Source organism: Dermacentor variabilis, chromosome 10 (genome assembly GCF_050947875.1).
Source record: "Dermacentor variabilis isolate Ectoservices chromosome 10, ASM5094787v1, whole genome shotgun sequence".
Classification (NCBI taxonomy): Eukaryota; Metazoa; Arthropoda; class Arachnida; order Ixodida; family Ixodidae; genus Dermacentor; species Dermacentor variabilis.
Window position 1 is genome coordinate 16,513,827 of NC_134577.1, and position 17,810 is coordinate 16,531,636.

General features: G+C 45.0%; 1 protein-coding gene across 1 annotated transcript; it reads left to right on the forward strand.

Annotated features, from left to right (window-relative positions):
• The first annotated feature begins 3,614 nt into the window (after window positions 1-3,614).
• Window positions 3,615-15,481, forward strand: LOC142559799 (pyrokinin-1 receptor-like). Its single transcript, XM_075671460.1, has 2 exons — window positions 3,615-4,364; window positions 15,455-15,481. The coding sequence occupies exons 1-2, from the start codon at window positions 3,615-3,617 to the stop codon at window positions 15,479-15,481; spliced, it is 777 nt and encodes a 258-aa protein (XP_075527575.1).
• The last annotated feature ends 2,329 nt before the right edge of the window (window positions 15,482-17,810 follow it).

Genomic DNA, 17,810 nt, shown 5'->3' on the forward strand with positions numbered 1-17,810 from the left:
TCCACGTACAGCATCCGATTGGAACGACCTTGACCACAGCATTGGCGCTATCACCTGTCCGACAATATTTCTTCCAAATGTAACAGATTACCTGTCGCGCCATCAGTATGCGGTTACCGTTGTTGAATTTTTCTGCATGTCCAACCGTTACGTAATGTCCGATAGAGGGGTCGTTCGGTAATAAGGGGAAGTGAAGTTTTTGCATTTCCCCCCCATAGAAATGCGGCCGAAGCGGCTACCCCAGATTCTAGCTCATAAATGAACAAGAACACGTATTTTGGAATAGAAACACTGTTTTCCCATTGTGAAGGCTAAGTACACCTTCGTTTGTGTAAGTTTTCAACCTGTAGGACTGAGAGCGTTTGTTACTTTTTCGATAATGCGCACTATTCTCTATAATCTACTTTCTATGCCGGTCCTTTTTATTATTTCAAGTGAACATACGAACACCACACAATGAAAATGAGAATATGGAATGTCTTCCGAAATACACGGCCTATACAGAAGTTGCCAGTAGGTATAGGGAGTGGTGCCTCCTGAAATAGACGCTACGCACACATGTTTGGAGAAGAGGAAAGAACCGAGGAACAGAGAAGAGGGAGGCGCAAAGCAGCATATCAGCCGTATCAACGCCAAAGCTCTGGCCCATCTATTGAAGAATGAAAGCAAACACAAAGGACAACGACAAATATATTGCTGGGAAGCGCGAACAGAGAATGTTTCTAAAGAAAAGAATGTATGGCATAATGCCTATTAGGCAGAGCAGAGATACATGTTATCTGCCAGAGATACGACGTCTTTCTTTTTTTATACCTTAATCGCCAACAAGAGGACGCGACGCTATTAGAGTAAAACAAAAGACTAATTAGCGGTAAATAAAACAGAAGAGGAACGTTCGTGCCGTGCCTTAATCTTGGATTTAAGGCTTCACAGAAGGAAAATCAGGAAAGCTTGGAGGACCGTGTTTAAGCAGAAGCTGCCTTAAATTCTAGCCACTAAGCAAACAAACTGCAACAGCGGCGTTGATGTACTCCGTGTCGTCAGCTTGTCACATGAGCAATGGTAAAAGAAGAAGAGGAGAACATTCGGTATTAGCACTTCCAGGAAGAATTCACCTACAGGATTATCAGCAGCGTCTGAGACTTTCTCTAAACTTGGTGCTTGTGTAACGCGACATAGCCAAAGCTAGATTACGTTTCTTACACTTAGGGAATAAGAGCTCGCAACGAGAGTTAAAACCAGGAAGAGCAGAGAGCAGTGTTCATCTTCGTTACTCTTGTATCAAGTCTTACTTTCGCGCTGCTCGCCTCAAGCAGAGGCCAGATTCCAAAAAAGCGAAGCGAATCCCTCGAGCTTACTTGAGAAGAGTTTCCTTGCTATGTTTCCGTCTGGCTTCGCTCATGCGCTGAGGTCTACAAGAGAATATAGATATTACTATAATACTTTCTGAAACAGAACCAAGCACAGCATGACGAGGAACACGATGAACGATGTACGTTGTACTAACGTACCTTTACTGCTACGTGGCAGGAGGTTTATGTGGAAGTACGGTCCAGCCTTAGATGAAACACTTAGCTGCTAATGAAAGTGATATCTTTATATTTTAGCCTTTATAGAGACAAAAAGAACTACGGCTGATAGGATGAATTAAGATCCACAGTCTGCCATGATTCAACTGTAATCGATAACCAAATATAAATCAAGTTTTTCAACAGTGTGCTATACATACACTACCTTCAAGCGGCATGCAGCTGGGTGGAAAATAAAGTGAATTTATTCAAATCAACTTTGGTTCTGTGCAGCAAGCGCTTGTAGGGTGGCAGGCACATAAGCATGGACGAAGTACTCATTGCTAACTCACATTCTAGAACCACCTTCTAGAATGTTTCCATTATTTCTCTCATGTAACCACGGAAATAGAGGTATAGCTGGGCCAGGTAGCGTTGGGGGTGTGATCGAGCAACAAACTCGATTTCACTGCCGGAATGGTGCCTATCTATGCGGAGCACTGACCACGAATCGGATAGCATTGAAAAACGACATATAGTGTGGTCTAGACGGCTAAGAAAGCACTGCAGGAAACTTACTACAGAAAAAAGGAAAGTAGAAAAAAAACAGAAAGAAAGAAAAGATAACAATAAATTTAGTAATTAGGCTTCATCGAACAAACTTATTCCTAAACGGCAGAGCAAATGTCTGTAGTGAATAGAGAGAACAGAATATGAAGAACGAAAAAAATAAGGTGATGTCGGTGAAACTGCGCTTGTAAAGCTTGCTTTCTTAAATATAAAAAAAAACAAGCAAGATGCTTTAAATCCCCAGGAAATGTCCAAAAGCGGGCGGGCACCAGTTCAACCATACGAAGATAAAAGCGAACAGTCATGTCTTCATTTCTATATTCCGTTTGGTCTTATTTGCGCAAAGTAAATACCATTACGTCAATCAACATATTATTTGAGTAGTAATTACGTTCAGCACCCTTCAATTACAAGACCTAACAGAACTTACAAAGCGGATATTCTCGAGCGACTCGTTTGGACAATTTGAGATTTGCTGTTATTTTGCGTATGGAGAAAGTCAGCCCGAGTTGCGCAGGAGGCTGCAGCAGCTGTTGTTATGAACTACAGAAGGTTCGTGCTGACGGCTTGAAAGTCACATATACAGGCTACTACCCAAAAAGTATCACGGAACCCTATAGCTGTAGCATATGCTGCTGCCTTCCGGGAACTTTAGCTTCGCATACAGCTTCTCTTCTCGCTGCGAATGAACCAGGCGCGTTGTGCGGACTCGTGTAATGCTATCGAATATCCCTTTGCGATACTTAAAAAATGTCAAAGTGACGCTGGTAGCGGGAAGTGCCAACAAATGATTCCGCACAAATGCCTTCTTTCAGCAAATCAAGCAAGACAGCCCAATCAAACGGGCCAAAATAAGGACGAACCAAACGCAGAAGAAAACGCCGAGACTTCCTGCTGATCCACTGACCTTCACCAAGGCCACGACGGAAAACCGAATGCCATGGATAAAATAGAAAAAGAAAAAGATGAGACCCACGCAGCCCTTTTTCTATATAGAGAGACAACAGCCTGAATATAGCTCTTCCCATCGCCCCCCCCCCCCTCTCTTTTTTTTTGTCACTTCGTCGAACCACCATCCGTTCTCCGTTCCCGTTGTCCCTGTACCCGGGGCGCCAGGAGAGGACGGGGAGAGACAAAATGCGCGGAGAGAGTTTGGGGAGAGTTCCTCCGCATCCTCTCTTTCGATTGGTTCTCCCGGGGGCGCGCGCTCGCGCCAGCCATGCAGCTCGCGCAAACTCCCTCCCTTCGCAAGCCTCCTCTCCCGCAAGTGCTCCCCTTTCTTTCCCTTCGCCAGGCGCAGCGTCGGTCGCCCGGGTTTGAAATCGGGACCAAAACTCCTCCGTCAGTTTCCCGGACAGGACGCGTCTCTTACCGCCGTTTTCGCTTCTCCCGGCCCGCGCGCGCTTCGTCCGTTATGCCGTGCTGACAGCGACTGTGAAAGAGGAGGAGCGTGAGAGAGAGAAAAAAAGGACGCAGTAGTGGCTTTCCCACATCACAGTATCTCGGCCTCTGGTCGCTGCCACTCGGTTAAAGACCATGGCCTACGACATGGACACCAGTTCCTCCTCGGAATTGTCCGCGGCGGACGAGTGGCCGTCGAGAAACTGGACCGGGGCTGGCAGTGGCGACAACAGCTCGCCGCTCTACCTCTCGGAAGGCGAGGAGGAGGAGCCGCTGACCACAGTGGTCGCCATGACCGTCGTGTACGCAGTCATCCTCGTCACGGGCGTGACGGGCAACGTTTGCACGTGTATTGTGATCGCGCGAAACCGGTACATGCACACGGCGACCAACTTCTACCTGTTCAGCCTGTCCGTGTCGGACCTGCTGCTCCTGCTGCTGGGCCTGCCGCAGGAGATGTACCAGCTGTGGCGAAAGTACCCGTACGCCTTCGGCGAGGCCTTCTGCGTGCTCCGGGGCCTGACCTCGGAGATGTCCACCAACGCCTCGATACTGACCATCACGGCGTTCACGGTGGAGCGCTACGTGGCCATCTGCCACCCGCTCAGGGCGCACACCATGTCTCAGCTGCCGCGGGCCATCCGCTCCATAGTGGGGATATGGATCGTGGCCGGGGCGTTCGCCGTGCCGCTGGCGCTGCAGTTCGGCATCGTGTACCAGCGCACCGCGGACGGGTCGGGCTTTCTGCCCGAGACGGCAGCGTGCATGCTCAAGCGGCCCGTGGAGCACGCGTTCACCGTGTCCACGGTGCTCTTCTTTGTTCTGCCCATCAGTGTGATATCGGTGCTGTACATCCTCATCGGGCTGCAGCTCCGCCGCTCGAACGCGGCCACTCGGCGCGACTGCTCGCCGGATATGAACGGCAAGAGCCACCATCCGAGGAGTAGCGCCATGGTCCCCATGCGCACGCCACGGCAGTCCGGCGGGGGCTCCAAGCGCGCCGTCATCAAGATGCTAGGTAAGGTCAAGTGCGCTCTCGCTTCTCTCTGGCACCGCTGTCGCTTCTAGCTGCCCTGAAGTGTCATTCGGTGTTATTTTAGGAGCATCGGAAGTGCATGGCGAATTCTGGATGGCGGCAGGAAGCAAAGGAGAAGGGGAGAGGAACTGTCGGGAAGCGGGTGCTTGCGCACCACCGCTTCCCCTCAGTGGCTACCGTTCCGAAGTCTAGACGAGAACCGCCTCTCTGCCGCTCTAGCCTCCTCCATCCGCCGCCTCACTCCCATTCTTCCATGTTTTCTGTCAGTTTGCCTTGAGTTAGTCGTCCTAAGATCGCAAACACTTTCGACACCCGCCTCGTACTGTACCTTGCAGGAATGAACAATAGACTCCTAGCACTAGCAGCGGCCTGAAGTATTTTCTCTTGTGGCCGATGTTTTCTGCACCATACGCAGGACTGAAGGTATTTCGTATTCTTCTCAGTTTATTATGTTAATATTGCTTTCTTCACCTAGGATCTTTCGGGGAAGTTCAAACGTCCCTCGGTGCCTTTATAGGAGGAGTTTCTTATTTCCTTCTGGAATTGCCCTGGCCGTAAACACGAGAATAAGTGTAAGCCATTCGCTATTGATAATATTAATTTTTATTTATATTTCAATTTGTGTCATGAATGAGTGCTCAAAACTGGCTCAACAGCATGAGGAACTTGTGAAGATAGCTGCGGTGTCTTCGTCAATCCATAGGAAGCGCAATATCAACCTCGGAAGCAGTAGACAAACCGACGAACTTTGAGTGAAAGTTCTTTATTGACTTAATTGGCGTCACAGCTGCGACTTTTCTTGACTGTCGTTCTTTATATAAAAAGTTTTCGAGTGCAGTTCTCGTGCTTTTCTTTCATTTCGCGCTGGGTATTGCGCTTTACTTGTCTCATTAACGGAAAGTTGTATGAATATCGTCTCATCGATATGATTTCGCGGGTATATGGAGAGATAACTGCGTAACATCATTTGCGTTGAAAATCGTCGTTTGCCGTTATCGAATGAAACCTACTCTAGTTCTCATAATGTCACCGCTTTTAGTGTGGTTTTCTGTAGCGGTGTTTCTATGTAGAGCACTAATCACTCCTATAAGAGAGCTTTGGATGCCCTCTACACAGACGTGCCTTTTTGGACAACTGGAAGTGTTTATCCGTTATCTGTATGCCGCCCTATGGCTGCCTACGCAAACTAAATTGTTAGCTTTACTTTGCGCCACAAGGGAAGTTAGAAGGGTAAGTACTTCGTTCATTTTTCTTCCTTTTGTAAAAGCGATTTTTTTTAATGTATGATAGTACATGCCACACTCAATGTGCCCAGCGGTTAATCTGCCGCGGGAATAGATTGCATACGGCATTCTGTTCAGCCGCAAATACCTATCGACTTGTCAAACCTTTTGTGCTTCCGATAAAAGCAGACAAAGAAAAGATGAAAATGGTAGGTGATACAAACACACCAAGTGAAGGTATGACACCAAGAAAAAGCATGAGGGATATTTACAAAACGTCATATTGAATCATTACTTCAAGGTTTACCAGAGCAACGCACGGAGCCAATTTCCCGCGTTTCCGCGACTTTCTGCTTCGTCACAGGCCACCCTATTGCACTGCAACTGAGTTTTATAAAACTGACCGAAACGACTGCATTATGTAGCTCTGCCGTTTTATTTGCACACGGAGAGCGCTTTTTCTTTCTCGCTGGCGAATCATGTTAGCATATAGGTTGTGTTTTGTTGGACAATGCTTTTGAATCGTAGAAATGGTCAACAGCTACAGTTCTCAATGCCTGCAATCTACGTTTTCGGGAACATTTTCACGAACTGGGCATATCTGTATGCACAGCATGCTGCCTATAAAGAAGCGCTACGGGATAATTGAAAACCTTGAGGAGAATGCTGCTTTGAAACGAACGATATTATAACCCGAATTTTCACCGTTTATATATTGAGTTGTGTTGATCTATAGTTTTCCTATAGCAGGCTGGAAAAAACCTGACGGGTGTGTCCTAGTTAACTATATAGCACAGTGTAAAGCATCTGCTGATGGTATGTACTTTAAGGTCTATTCGTTGAAGCACTGTATGCTTTAACAAGTGCATGGTACAAAAATGAGCGAATGTGTTCATACAAATAAATAAATTAATAAATAAGTAAATAAATAAATAAATAAATAAACAAGCAAACAAACAAATAAATAAATAAATAAATAAATAAACAAGCAAACAAACAAATAAATAAATAAATAAATAATCAAGCAGGAGGGTCTTGTTGGCGACATTTCAAGCGAGATAACCCTGAGAAGTTCTCCAAGCGTCCGCAAGAAAACATCTTGGTTCTGATTGATGTGGTTAGGCTGGCACACCAAGCGCCACACGGGCAAATACCAACGAACCGTACAGTTCTTCAACTTTGTCGCACCCACATAAACACAGTTCTCGAAATTTAGTTCGGTGTGCTTGAAGCTATGGTGTTTGCGTGCACTCAAATTCTCATGATTTTTTTTTCAATTCTTCAGTATCAGTAGAAGTCCGTAAATTTGTATTTCTACAGTGATTACCGAAACTGTTGTTCCTGGGTAATGCAGTGCACCTTCTGGAGACGCGAGTGCCCTTAATTACCCGAGCAGCGGTGCTGTCGTCACGAAACGTGATAAGTTGCGCTGTAGTTGATTCACACTTCAGGTTTCGATGTAGCCCACTCACCTTTCCAAATTTCTCACCGTCTCATCGACACATTCGGAAGCACGCACCCACCAGCGATCGCCGCTGCGCATTGGGCGTCAATATAGAAACGGCGGCCACATTACGACACCGAAGAGACCTATACAATACACAGCGACCAGACGTATACACATGAGCGATGCAATGACGTTCCAGACGTGGTGACGTAACTTTCGACGGTCGGGTCGGCAGAATGCGTTCCCACCTCCCTAGGGCGTCTACGTGTGGCTCGCGTAAGGTCAGAGACATTTGATTATTTCCATGATGTCGTCTAGCAATCAAGGGGAAAAAAAATAAACGCCGCCGGGCAAATTTTGAATAAAAAAAAAAGAATGACGAATCATTGAAGAGATAAAGAATAGTTGAATGAAACTCGGCTACGGAATTTTGGTCTTCACGTTTTTACTTTACCTCTGCCTCGGCACGAATTTGTGAATTACGCTTGGTCAGACGCGAGGCGTTTTGTGCGGGGGCACGGCAGGTTTACGATTCAATTACATAAGTGGCGTTATCTACGGTCGCTATCTATATATTTATTTGGTTTTTCTTTCTTTTTTCTCTTTCTACCGTGCGTGAGGCGGGCGCGGCCACAATAGTAGTACGATGACCCGTACTGTCATCAGTAATAAGCCACCAGAATTGGTCGACACACACAACAAGAATTAATATAAGCAACGTGTAATACTGCGGCATGCAGCTGTGATCAGTTCGACATTTCTCTCAAAACACGCACAATTAAAACGTCAAGATGCCGTACGACTACAACCGCCTCATAAGGTATTCATTCATACAGTTAAAAGGTGCGACCTTACAAGGCATAGCGCATACCTCCAACTTCACTATTAGGAGTAAGCAAACTATACACGGGGGAACTTACGAAACGTTTTACCGTAGAAATCAGACAACAACGAAAGTTCATTTCTTTTCTTTCTTTCTTTTTTGAAAGTCACTTTTTCTCATGTTATATATCTACGCGACAAAACATCATTGTCGGTATATGCGGTGGTACTTTATTTAGAGTCAAGTGCTTACGACAAGACCAAGCATTCCTTATGCATAATTGTCGTATTATACATACTTCGTTTTCTTTCTCCTTGTTCTTGCTCATATGCGTATGTTATACTTTTGTCTTAAATTCTTCCCTATTTTTCTAACAATGCATATGCGGCCACGCCCCTGATTTACTATTGCGAATCATTAGCTTATACAGAATGGCAAAATTTAGTTGTCGGCCGTTTCTTTCCCCATTTTTGTACTTCGTGGTGATTGATTTATACATATGACTATTTACTTATTGTCGTGCTTGTGTGCCTACACTGTAGTGCAATTAATTCCTTGAAATACTTGGTAGCCTCCTTCAGGGCATACTTTTCTCTGTTCTTGTTTGGTATTTAATTGTACTCAATCGTAATTGCTGCTCTGACATGAGCTATCGCATTGTGCGAACAATAATTAAACTAGGTTTATTATTTTTTATTTCTCTTTGTCACGAATAGTGCTTGTTTACGTCTATGTAATCGTACTTAACCCCCCCTCCCCCGGCCCCTGGAGTCCTCTAAGAAATGAACTACAATAAAATAAACAAATAAAAAGCACCCCGGATACGTAATAGGGTTCTGTTTATATGTACACGCACACCCACACACATACAGACACACACAAACATATACACGGGCCGCTGTACAGAGACAGAGATTGCGGTAGAATCTACCTTGGTTACGTAATGTCTCAATATTATACAGCATGCCAATGTAAACCCGCATATACAGATCGACAGCGGTGCCCCGAGTCAATACGAGTAGACACCTGCAGCGTCCAGACAATTCAACTACGCTACACAGACCTTTAAAAAGACAATACGCTTGTGTAGAACAGCCCGAGGCCGGCGCAAGAAAACTCTACCATATTTTCCTTCTATTTGAAACAACCGGTTGAGCTTCATTCAAAGCCTTACAAGCTCTCCAGCGATCAATCAATAACTTCTATTTTAGTTGACATCCAGGTTCGCTGAGGCGTAAGCCACTCCTACGGGAGCATGCGCGCGCTATTCGCTCAACTGCACCGCACTTAGCAAATTGCCCCTACAGCTGTGCTGGGTTGCAAGCCACGCGCCAACGCACGCATTTTTCGTATACGTTCAGTTCGAGCCTTGTAATCTACGGCCGAATCTCGTCTCCCTGCCATCCTTCGACGAGAACAGAAGACATGCCTCGACAATTTTGAGCCCTTGCATAAACGTACACACTTCAGCTTGTAAAGATTGTTCCGTGTTAAGGCTTACAAGCGGAAGCTGCTATCTTGCTGGGAGTTCTCAAAGATGCTCCTGTCGCAACAACAGTACTTTGAACCGTGAAACTTCACTGCGCAAACGGTGTTTGTCGAAGGACACGACCCAAGCTGCACTTCGCCCTCAATAATTTAGACGCGTTTCGTTGAACAGGGAGGTAATGCTCGCCAAGATTTTGATAACGAGCGATATACCCTGTACGAATAAACTGCCGTACATTCTTTCGCGAAACTCGCGATGTATTTCAGGGCTTTGCAGGTTGCGCGCGAACTCACCCACCCACAACCACATACACACATCCACGCACGCACACACATTCGCCTAGCCCCCATACTATCGAAGCATTCTCTGACTACCCACGCTCATCTTAATGTCCTGATATTCGAGTAATTTGTTTGATATATATATATATATATATATATATATATATATATATATATATATATATATATATATATATATATATATATATAATTATATATATATATATATATATATATATATATATATATATCTTTGTGGTTACGAAATTCGGAACAGAAAGTTGATGCTCAGGACAAATGCAAATAAAAATTTGGAGCAGGCTTAAGCTTCACCTTTAAGAGTTGCTTTAAAAGGTTTTGCCTTCGGCCCCGTTGACGCCGACACCGACACCGTATGTTCTTCGAAACGGGGCACGATAGAAAACAATGGTGGGTCGATCCAGGCGGCAGTGCAGGGCAAAGCAATGGCTCATACCCCCATAAGGCAGAGGCCACAAACGGTGACTCATCAATGGGTCATACCCCCCGTAAGCCAGGAAAAAAGGGTTTGTGTATGAGTTTCCGCGTAACAAAATTATGTTTTCTCGTATATTCAAATCACAATACGACCATATCATGCCTGTAGGTTGTGTGTAAGTTGGACGTTACAAATTTTGTGACGCATTCTACTTTGAGAAATTCAATTAGTTCGGTAATGCCTCGGCGTCGCGCGAACGGCCTGCGTGGTCGTGGTTGGGGATGTTCTTTTTCGGACGGATAACGCCGCGGACGGCGGACGTCAACACCACACTTTTTGCGACACGGGGCCCTTAACGCTCTCGCGTAAAACAAGAGACGCGCACACTACCTAGATCCGCCTGCTGCGATTTAGTAACTACGGCATTGCGCTGCTAAGCACGAGGTGGAGTGATCAAATCCCGGCCGCGGAGGCCGCATTTCTATTGGCGGCGAAATGCAATAATGCCCGTGGTCCCGTGCATTGGGGGCGCGATAAGGATCCTCTGGTGGTCAAAATTATTCCAGAGTCTCCCCCACACTGCTGCGTGCCTCAATAAAATCGTGGTTCTGTCACGTAAAACTCCAGAATTTAATTCAGTTTTATTGTTTAGGTAGCGCTCGTTTCCCTTTCTTTTTGAAGATGGCATGTGTAAGCTTGCTGTAACTTTCAAATCAATCTTTAGAAAGGTGACATGCGGTAGTCATATTTAATATCGGCCTACTCTTCTGTGTTACGATAGTGATCGCTAGCTGGCGTGGGCATTCATACATCCTTACAAAAGACGAATTTGCCAATGCTTTCTTCTTTGCGTTGTGCAATGCATTCAATGAGAACGCAATCGTAATTTAGATATTCCCATTAAAAACGCTACGTGTTGCTCTCTGGAGTGCGCTAATGGGCTCCCCTAAATGCATCACTCCCTAAGGTCTCTCTCTCGCTAATGCACCGCTACTGCCAACACATAAATGGCTGCATGAAGAAAAAAATATTGTAAACTATACTTCCTTCTATAGTTCTTTGCGTGCGCACGTTCGCGCTCGTGATGGGAGTTTTTCAACATTCACTAAGTTGTTTTGCGGAGCCCAGGAAGACCATTTGGAACGCAAAATGAGGAACTCCAATAAGGTTTCTAGTTGTGGACGTTGGTTTGTCAAGGTACAGATTACGTAGCGCGTTAGGACAACACACACACGCCTCAAGGTCCAAGCAGGGTGGCAATAAGTAAACGAGGAATAAACAGCAAAATGAGCTAGAGCAATGTAGATACAATAATGTCATCTCGCAGCCTGATCATCTCCTTCCATGTAACCATTTATTTAGTAGAATTTTCACTGCGTATAAAGTGTCGACTGGCCCTGAACGTGTGAACTATATGTACAGCGTTAAACATTCAAGAGCAAGAACAGTTCAAGAACAAATTGAAGGCTGCGACACATATAAAACACAAAATAACGCACTCACTCAAAAACGGGCGAAGAGAAAAGAAGTCACTGCTTCCCTGTGAAAAGCCGGAGCAATGTCGAAGGTATAGCAAAAAAAACAAAAAAAAAACAAGGGTAACGCCATAAAACGTACAGCGCAGAGCTTGGTTGAAAGAAGATCAATAAGTGGGTTAAGATTCCCGACCGTGTGCCCGCACCTACCTCTTTTCACGTCAAGAATGGTAAACATTGTCACATGGGACACCTATAGAGGAGGAGGTGCGAAGGAAATTCTTGTTTTTCTCTGTGCATTGGCAAACACCTGCTCGAACCCTGCCAGGAAACAAAGTTAGCGACAGTTGCCTCACTTTTTTCTCTGTTTGCAAATTAAAGAAAAGCTGTTTGTGACGAACAACCTTCCGCCGGCAGTTCAAATTGCATTTCGAGCTGTTTTTTCTGAAGAGTTCTTTCTGGCCCTTAGTGAGCCTCAGGGACGTGCAAGAAATAGTTTAGCTTAGGGCTGGGAAATAGAAGCAATTATGCATGAAAACAAGAACATGAAAAACTCCACAACAAGACCTCGTAACAAGCTTTAGCAGGGATAAAACGAGTACGGAATGCACAACCGCCCGTTCTTCGACGGCAATGACGTCACACTAATCCGCGCGGAAGATGCCTGAATGTGGGTTCAGAATTAGAAACGAAGAGAAACAACAATCTATGAATATTGATGTTCGTGTGTGGCGCGCATCGAATGCTCACGCGAACCAGGTGCTCGAGCTACTGCCAAAAAGAATTACATTATGCTTCTAACTGCGCTTGGGAGCGATGGTTCCCAGCTGCCCGTTGCCATCGCTGCCAAACACGTAGTCAATTAAGCGGCCGTTCTAGTAATTGCATTGTGACGTAATCAATTCCGGAGCATTGTTTGCCACCGATGTGGGAAAGGGAAGCGAGTCGCGGTTGCGTAATCCGAACTTCACAAAGAAAAACACAAGAGTGAAGTAGGGTGCTCAGCCGCGATTGAGACCAAATGGATGTATGCAGGTGAAAAATAGAAGAATCGACAACTTTTGAGGAGAGAGAGAGAGAGAGAAGGGGAGGAAAAACAGGGAGGTTAGCCACCGTAAGCACCTGCTGGCTACCCTGTGCTGGGGAAAGGGAATGAAAGGAGAAAGAAGAAAAAGGAAACAGAGAAAAATTCACTCAGCAACGCGATGCTACGCGCTACAACATTCAAAGGTGGTCGCACAAATCTAAAGTCCTTAAAAACTTCAGCAGAGCCCTTAAGGCTTTGAGTACGCTGAAGGAAAGCCTATTCTGGAAGGACATGAAGCAATGATGCTTAGATAACAGTAACGACGGCGAAAGGAAGCTTTCGAGAACTAGCAGAAAGTGTCCATACTGGGCTTAGTGCCTAGCCCTGGCGTATAAGAGCACATACACATTTTTGGTATGACAACGCACAGTAAGATTACGCCGTCAGGGCCTGAGATGATACCTCGTTAATTGACTATCAGCGCTTCACCAAGCCTCTCCACAGTGAGCGGTTCGTTTAATTTGCGTTTAGTTCGCATTTAATTCGAAGTTCAAGATGCTTAGCAGCCTCAAGGGCTGTCTTGAACTTTCTGAACACGCGACACGATAGGTGACTTGAGTTGCGAGATGTTATGGAAACGTGGCAGTGCCTTGGCTCTGAACTGCGTTGAACTATGACGCCTATAGGGTTCCTGCTCGATGCAGGCAGCAAATAACTTATGAACTCAACCCGAAGTCAATTTTCTCTCGCACTAACGCATTTGATTACAGATTTTTTTCCCACATACTTATTGACTTACGGAATTGTTTACCTGGCAATATCCGTTCCTTCCCATCAAATACATTTCCGCCGCACTAGCTGGCAATGCAGCCTAATAACATTTCTCAATTTTTGCATAACTTCTAATTGCGTTTCTATTACCCCGCTTACTTTTATGCATTTATTTTTGTCACTTTCTACGTGTACGCGCTCCTGCAATAGTCCTTCCTGGTCTACACCATGTTCAAATAAGTGTATGCGTGCGTGGCGCGTTTTCCCTTTCCTTAAGTTCCTCGCCACTTCACCTGGTATAGCATGTCGCTAGGCTACAGCCTCTCCAGATACTACTAAACTTTGTCGCTCGAGATCTCACGTACACACGTAGGCAGAAACACTTTGGGTGCTTGAAATAAAACGCGACCGTGAACGCGCAATCACAACGCGCTTCCGAAAAAAAAAAACACTTAATTTTCGCAGTCTAATAAAATGCCCCAGCCCGCGAGCCTGCACTTGCACCTGGTTTGCCAAAACGACAAAACCAAGTCATATACTTTGCCACGGCGTAGAGCAACAAAATGCGGCGCAGTGGGTAAACAGCACGCACGCAAACTTCGGTTTCCGCAGGCTATCGTGATAGCCATAAAGCGCTCGCTCGTGTTACAGGCTGGCGTTAACACGAGCTTCGAACGCTAACGCTACGACGGGCCCCCCTCTTTGTAGTTTTATACTGCTCTCTCTCTCTCTCGAATGCCTGTTAACGGGCATATATCCGGTGCCTCGCCAATGTCGTTTCAGTTTACGAGAGCGCTTACCGCTTAAGAGTCTGTGCCTTCTCTCTCTCTCTCTCTCTCTTTCCGCTTCGGTGTTCTTTTCAAACGGCTGCCAATCCATTACACAGCAGGGGGCGCTCTTACCCACCGCTATTCACGCGTGTCAGTGAGGCTTGGTTTACCCGTCGAAAGAAGCCGTGAGCAGATAGGACACGTTCCCGCGTCTTGCTGGCTTGAGAGGGACAGTATAAACATGCCACTCTAAACGCTGCTGCAGCAAGTAAATAAACAATAATAGAACGTTTAGCGAAAGTAAAAGAAACACGAAGACAGGGATGGATGCGTTAGGTGGGCAATTTGGGCTAGTCGGAATTGTTTGTAACAGTGAATGCGAGAATAAATAAATAAATGAACGAATGAATGAAATAAATGGGTGAAGCGAAAGTCAGATAATAATCTCGTGCGTCTCCTTGTATACATTACGCGCTCATTGTAGTCAATCGTTTTCAAAATTAGTTTTGAAGCTATAACATAATACAATCATCCCGGTATAATATTATGAGGAGCAGCAGAACAAGGAACATCGCTTTAAGTCAGCACTTCGACAAGAGGAAATTTTTTTGCTGGAGCACCAACATCCAATAGGTAATATTGCTAAAACCAAGAAAAATTGTCGGCGTAAAGAGAAGTAAATCTAGTTTCCTTCAAAAAAAATTTATACAGCAGAAATAGAAATCTTGATTTTCTTCTTTGTTTGTTTGATTCAACTTTTTTTACAATGCTTGGTATTGCAAAAAAAAAAAAAAAGAGTTTTTCACGTTCATAACACACTAGTCAGTAGTCAGAACCGTCTTCAAAAAAGTGGTTACGTCCCCGAACTGCGGAGCCACAATATGGGCAAGAGGACAAGGAAGCAAAGATAAGAGGAGAGTAACAAAGAGGAAATTGGAAAACGAATGATGGTTCGAAGGGGAACAAGAACGACAGGTATAGGCAGAAAGTAAAAGAGAAAGAAAACACAAAAATGACAGGGTTTTAGCATGAAAACTCACGCGAGAGCTGTTATCAGTCTCGTTCTTTCTTCTTTCTGCTTGCGCACAACGAAACATTCTCGGAAAAGTTGTGCTTGTGCGCGTCCTTTCCTCTGTCCTTGTGAAAACGTTTCCGCGCTAAAACACTACATCAAAGATGTCGCACCAACAAAGCCAGAAGTGAATCCTTACAAAAAATTATAGCAGCGAAGAAACTGAAAGCACGTGGAAGCGGAGAAGACGAAGGACTGAGCCAACAAAGGAAAGACGGAGTGAACAAAGACACGAAGAAATGAAAACAGAGACAATAAGAAGGACGAAAGAATGAAAGACAGCAACCGTGTACATCACTGAACAAAGGGGGTGGGGGCAGGGGGAGGGAAGACGCATCTTTGTCCAACTTGTCTTATAACCTCGTAACGCGACGATTGTCCATCGTCTAGTGATTTCACATTGTTCAATATGTTGTATTTTTACTTATTTGCTTTATCCTGCTCTCTGCGGGATATATGTTAAGTTCACGCGCGCAGAAAGGCGGTACAGAGACAAACAGGAGCTGTCCGTGTGTGAGAGGCTTACAAGGATTCCGGTCAACGGCAAATGACTTCGAAGTCGAAAGCTGAATAGGGAACAAGGTCCGTAAAGGATGCAAGCGTGTAGCAGATCCAACACAAAACAAACACTCCCTGTCTCATCGGACAAAAACGCCAGAAATTTTGGCGCAAACAAGACTACATGTACTTCTTTCGCGCGGCATCTGTCGGGATAAGAAAGGAGGAAAATCGCTCTTGTGCGCACAAGCTTTTGGAAGTGGGTTACCATGGTCTTGAACTACTTGAAAAGCACTTTACCTGGACTGGCTGAAACTCGCAGAAGGGCCATCCTTGTTGCCTCGTTTCCCACTTCCCGCCTACCATTCAGTTTTCCAACAAAAATCACCAAAGGGAACCCTGGTGCTACAGTCTACGGGAGCTGCAATTCAGCCAGCATCTGAATGATGGTTAGAACGCGAATTTGCGTAAGCTTAGTCCGTGTAACTCCATGCGGCTTCATGACATTGCAAACGAATCATTTTCAAGAAAATATTGTGCTACAAACGCCGCAATTATCAGCTAATATGCGTGTCCGGAATACTTATTGCCTTCGTGCGTTTACGAAGATCCGATTGCTTCAAAATTTTAGGCAGCGAAAGCGTAGCAAACAAAGCCGCAACAGCTGAAGCCGCAAGCACGAAAATCAGACAAATCCACTAGCAGCCATAATATCCGTGGTAGCTGAAAGATAGCGGCGACTCTAGTGATTTTCTGTAGGAAACTATGCTACCTACACCCCTTAAATGATAGCAGCATCCTAAAAGGGGCGAGTTCTTCGCTTGCTGCGCTAGATGATATTCTGTCATATTAATGTTGCCGAACTGTTTAAAAAGACAAACACCTAAAAAAATGCGAGAGTGCAGAGCGCCGTGTGTTCCTGATTGAAAACATTATTGAAACAAGTGAACGCAACGCATATACAAGCGATCACCGAGGCATGTGTGTACTACGCTAAGTCTAAAAACACATGCAACGATAAGACAACAGGACTTGTAAAACGCAACTAGTCATACCTCATTTTTACCTTTTAAAAAATTATTCACATTCATGTAGAACAAGCGACAGAGTAATAACACATCATATCTTCATTTCCTTACAATGAATGCTTTATCGATCGCCTTGTTAGTTAAGAGCTCTGCTTAAGCATAACTTTGTCACATTTTCCAAAGCATCGAAGTCACGAGTCATGCGTCTTGTGCTCTGTCTTCATGGCAGCGTCAAAACTCAACAGGCCGATGGTGTCAATGACCTGGACTGAAATCTGACACTCCCACCTCTCCCAACATTTTGCCTATATTCATCTCGAAACTTCGCGTGAAAAAAAATTATCTGGCTTGACGTTAAGTTGTTCACTTCGTTACTTCGAAGATATTAAAGCACTACGCTCCAGTAATGCGTGTCTCGGAATCGAAACCATTTCGTTGAATAAAATGCTTCGCATAATCACGCTTCGTGAAATCGAGCTTTTACTGTATTTACCGTATTTACTGTATTTACTGTAGACTGTATGTACTGTATTAGTGTATTTACTATTTTACTGTATTTAATGCAGTATGCAATTTGCTTCTTTACGAGCTGAACGTGTAAATGCGCATTTCTCTTTCTCTCTCTCTCTCTCTGACACACATGATGTCTCTCTCTCTCTTCCATGGTTTGTCCTCGACAGGTTGGAGACAGTCTATATTCAAATACATGCGGAAAGAACTGTGAGAGAGAACAACGCAAAACAAACAACATAATAGCAATACATATCGACCTTGGGAGTCTCGCAGATGAGCTCTTCCCCGAAAACAGGCGTAAACAAGGCTATATTTTTCGCATGTGACATCTTCCGAGGGAAATAAAAAGCGGAATAGAACAAAGCGTCCCCAAAGCGAGCTGCTGGTTTGATCTATGGGTAGAAAGCTCTTTGACTCGTCT

What these genes read in the sequence shown, in the direction of transcription:
- LOC142559799 (XM_075671460.1), top strand. Translation starts at nt 3,615, where the DNA reads ATGGCCTACGACATGGACACCAGTTCCTCCTCGGAATTGTCCGCGGCG. An exon ending in TGCAGCTCCGCCGCTCGAAC is followed by an intron (nt 4,365 to 15,454) that starts GCGGCCACTCGG and finishes ACTACATCAAAG; the next exon opens with ATGTCGCACCAACAAAGCCA.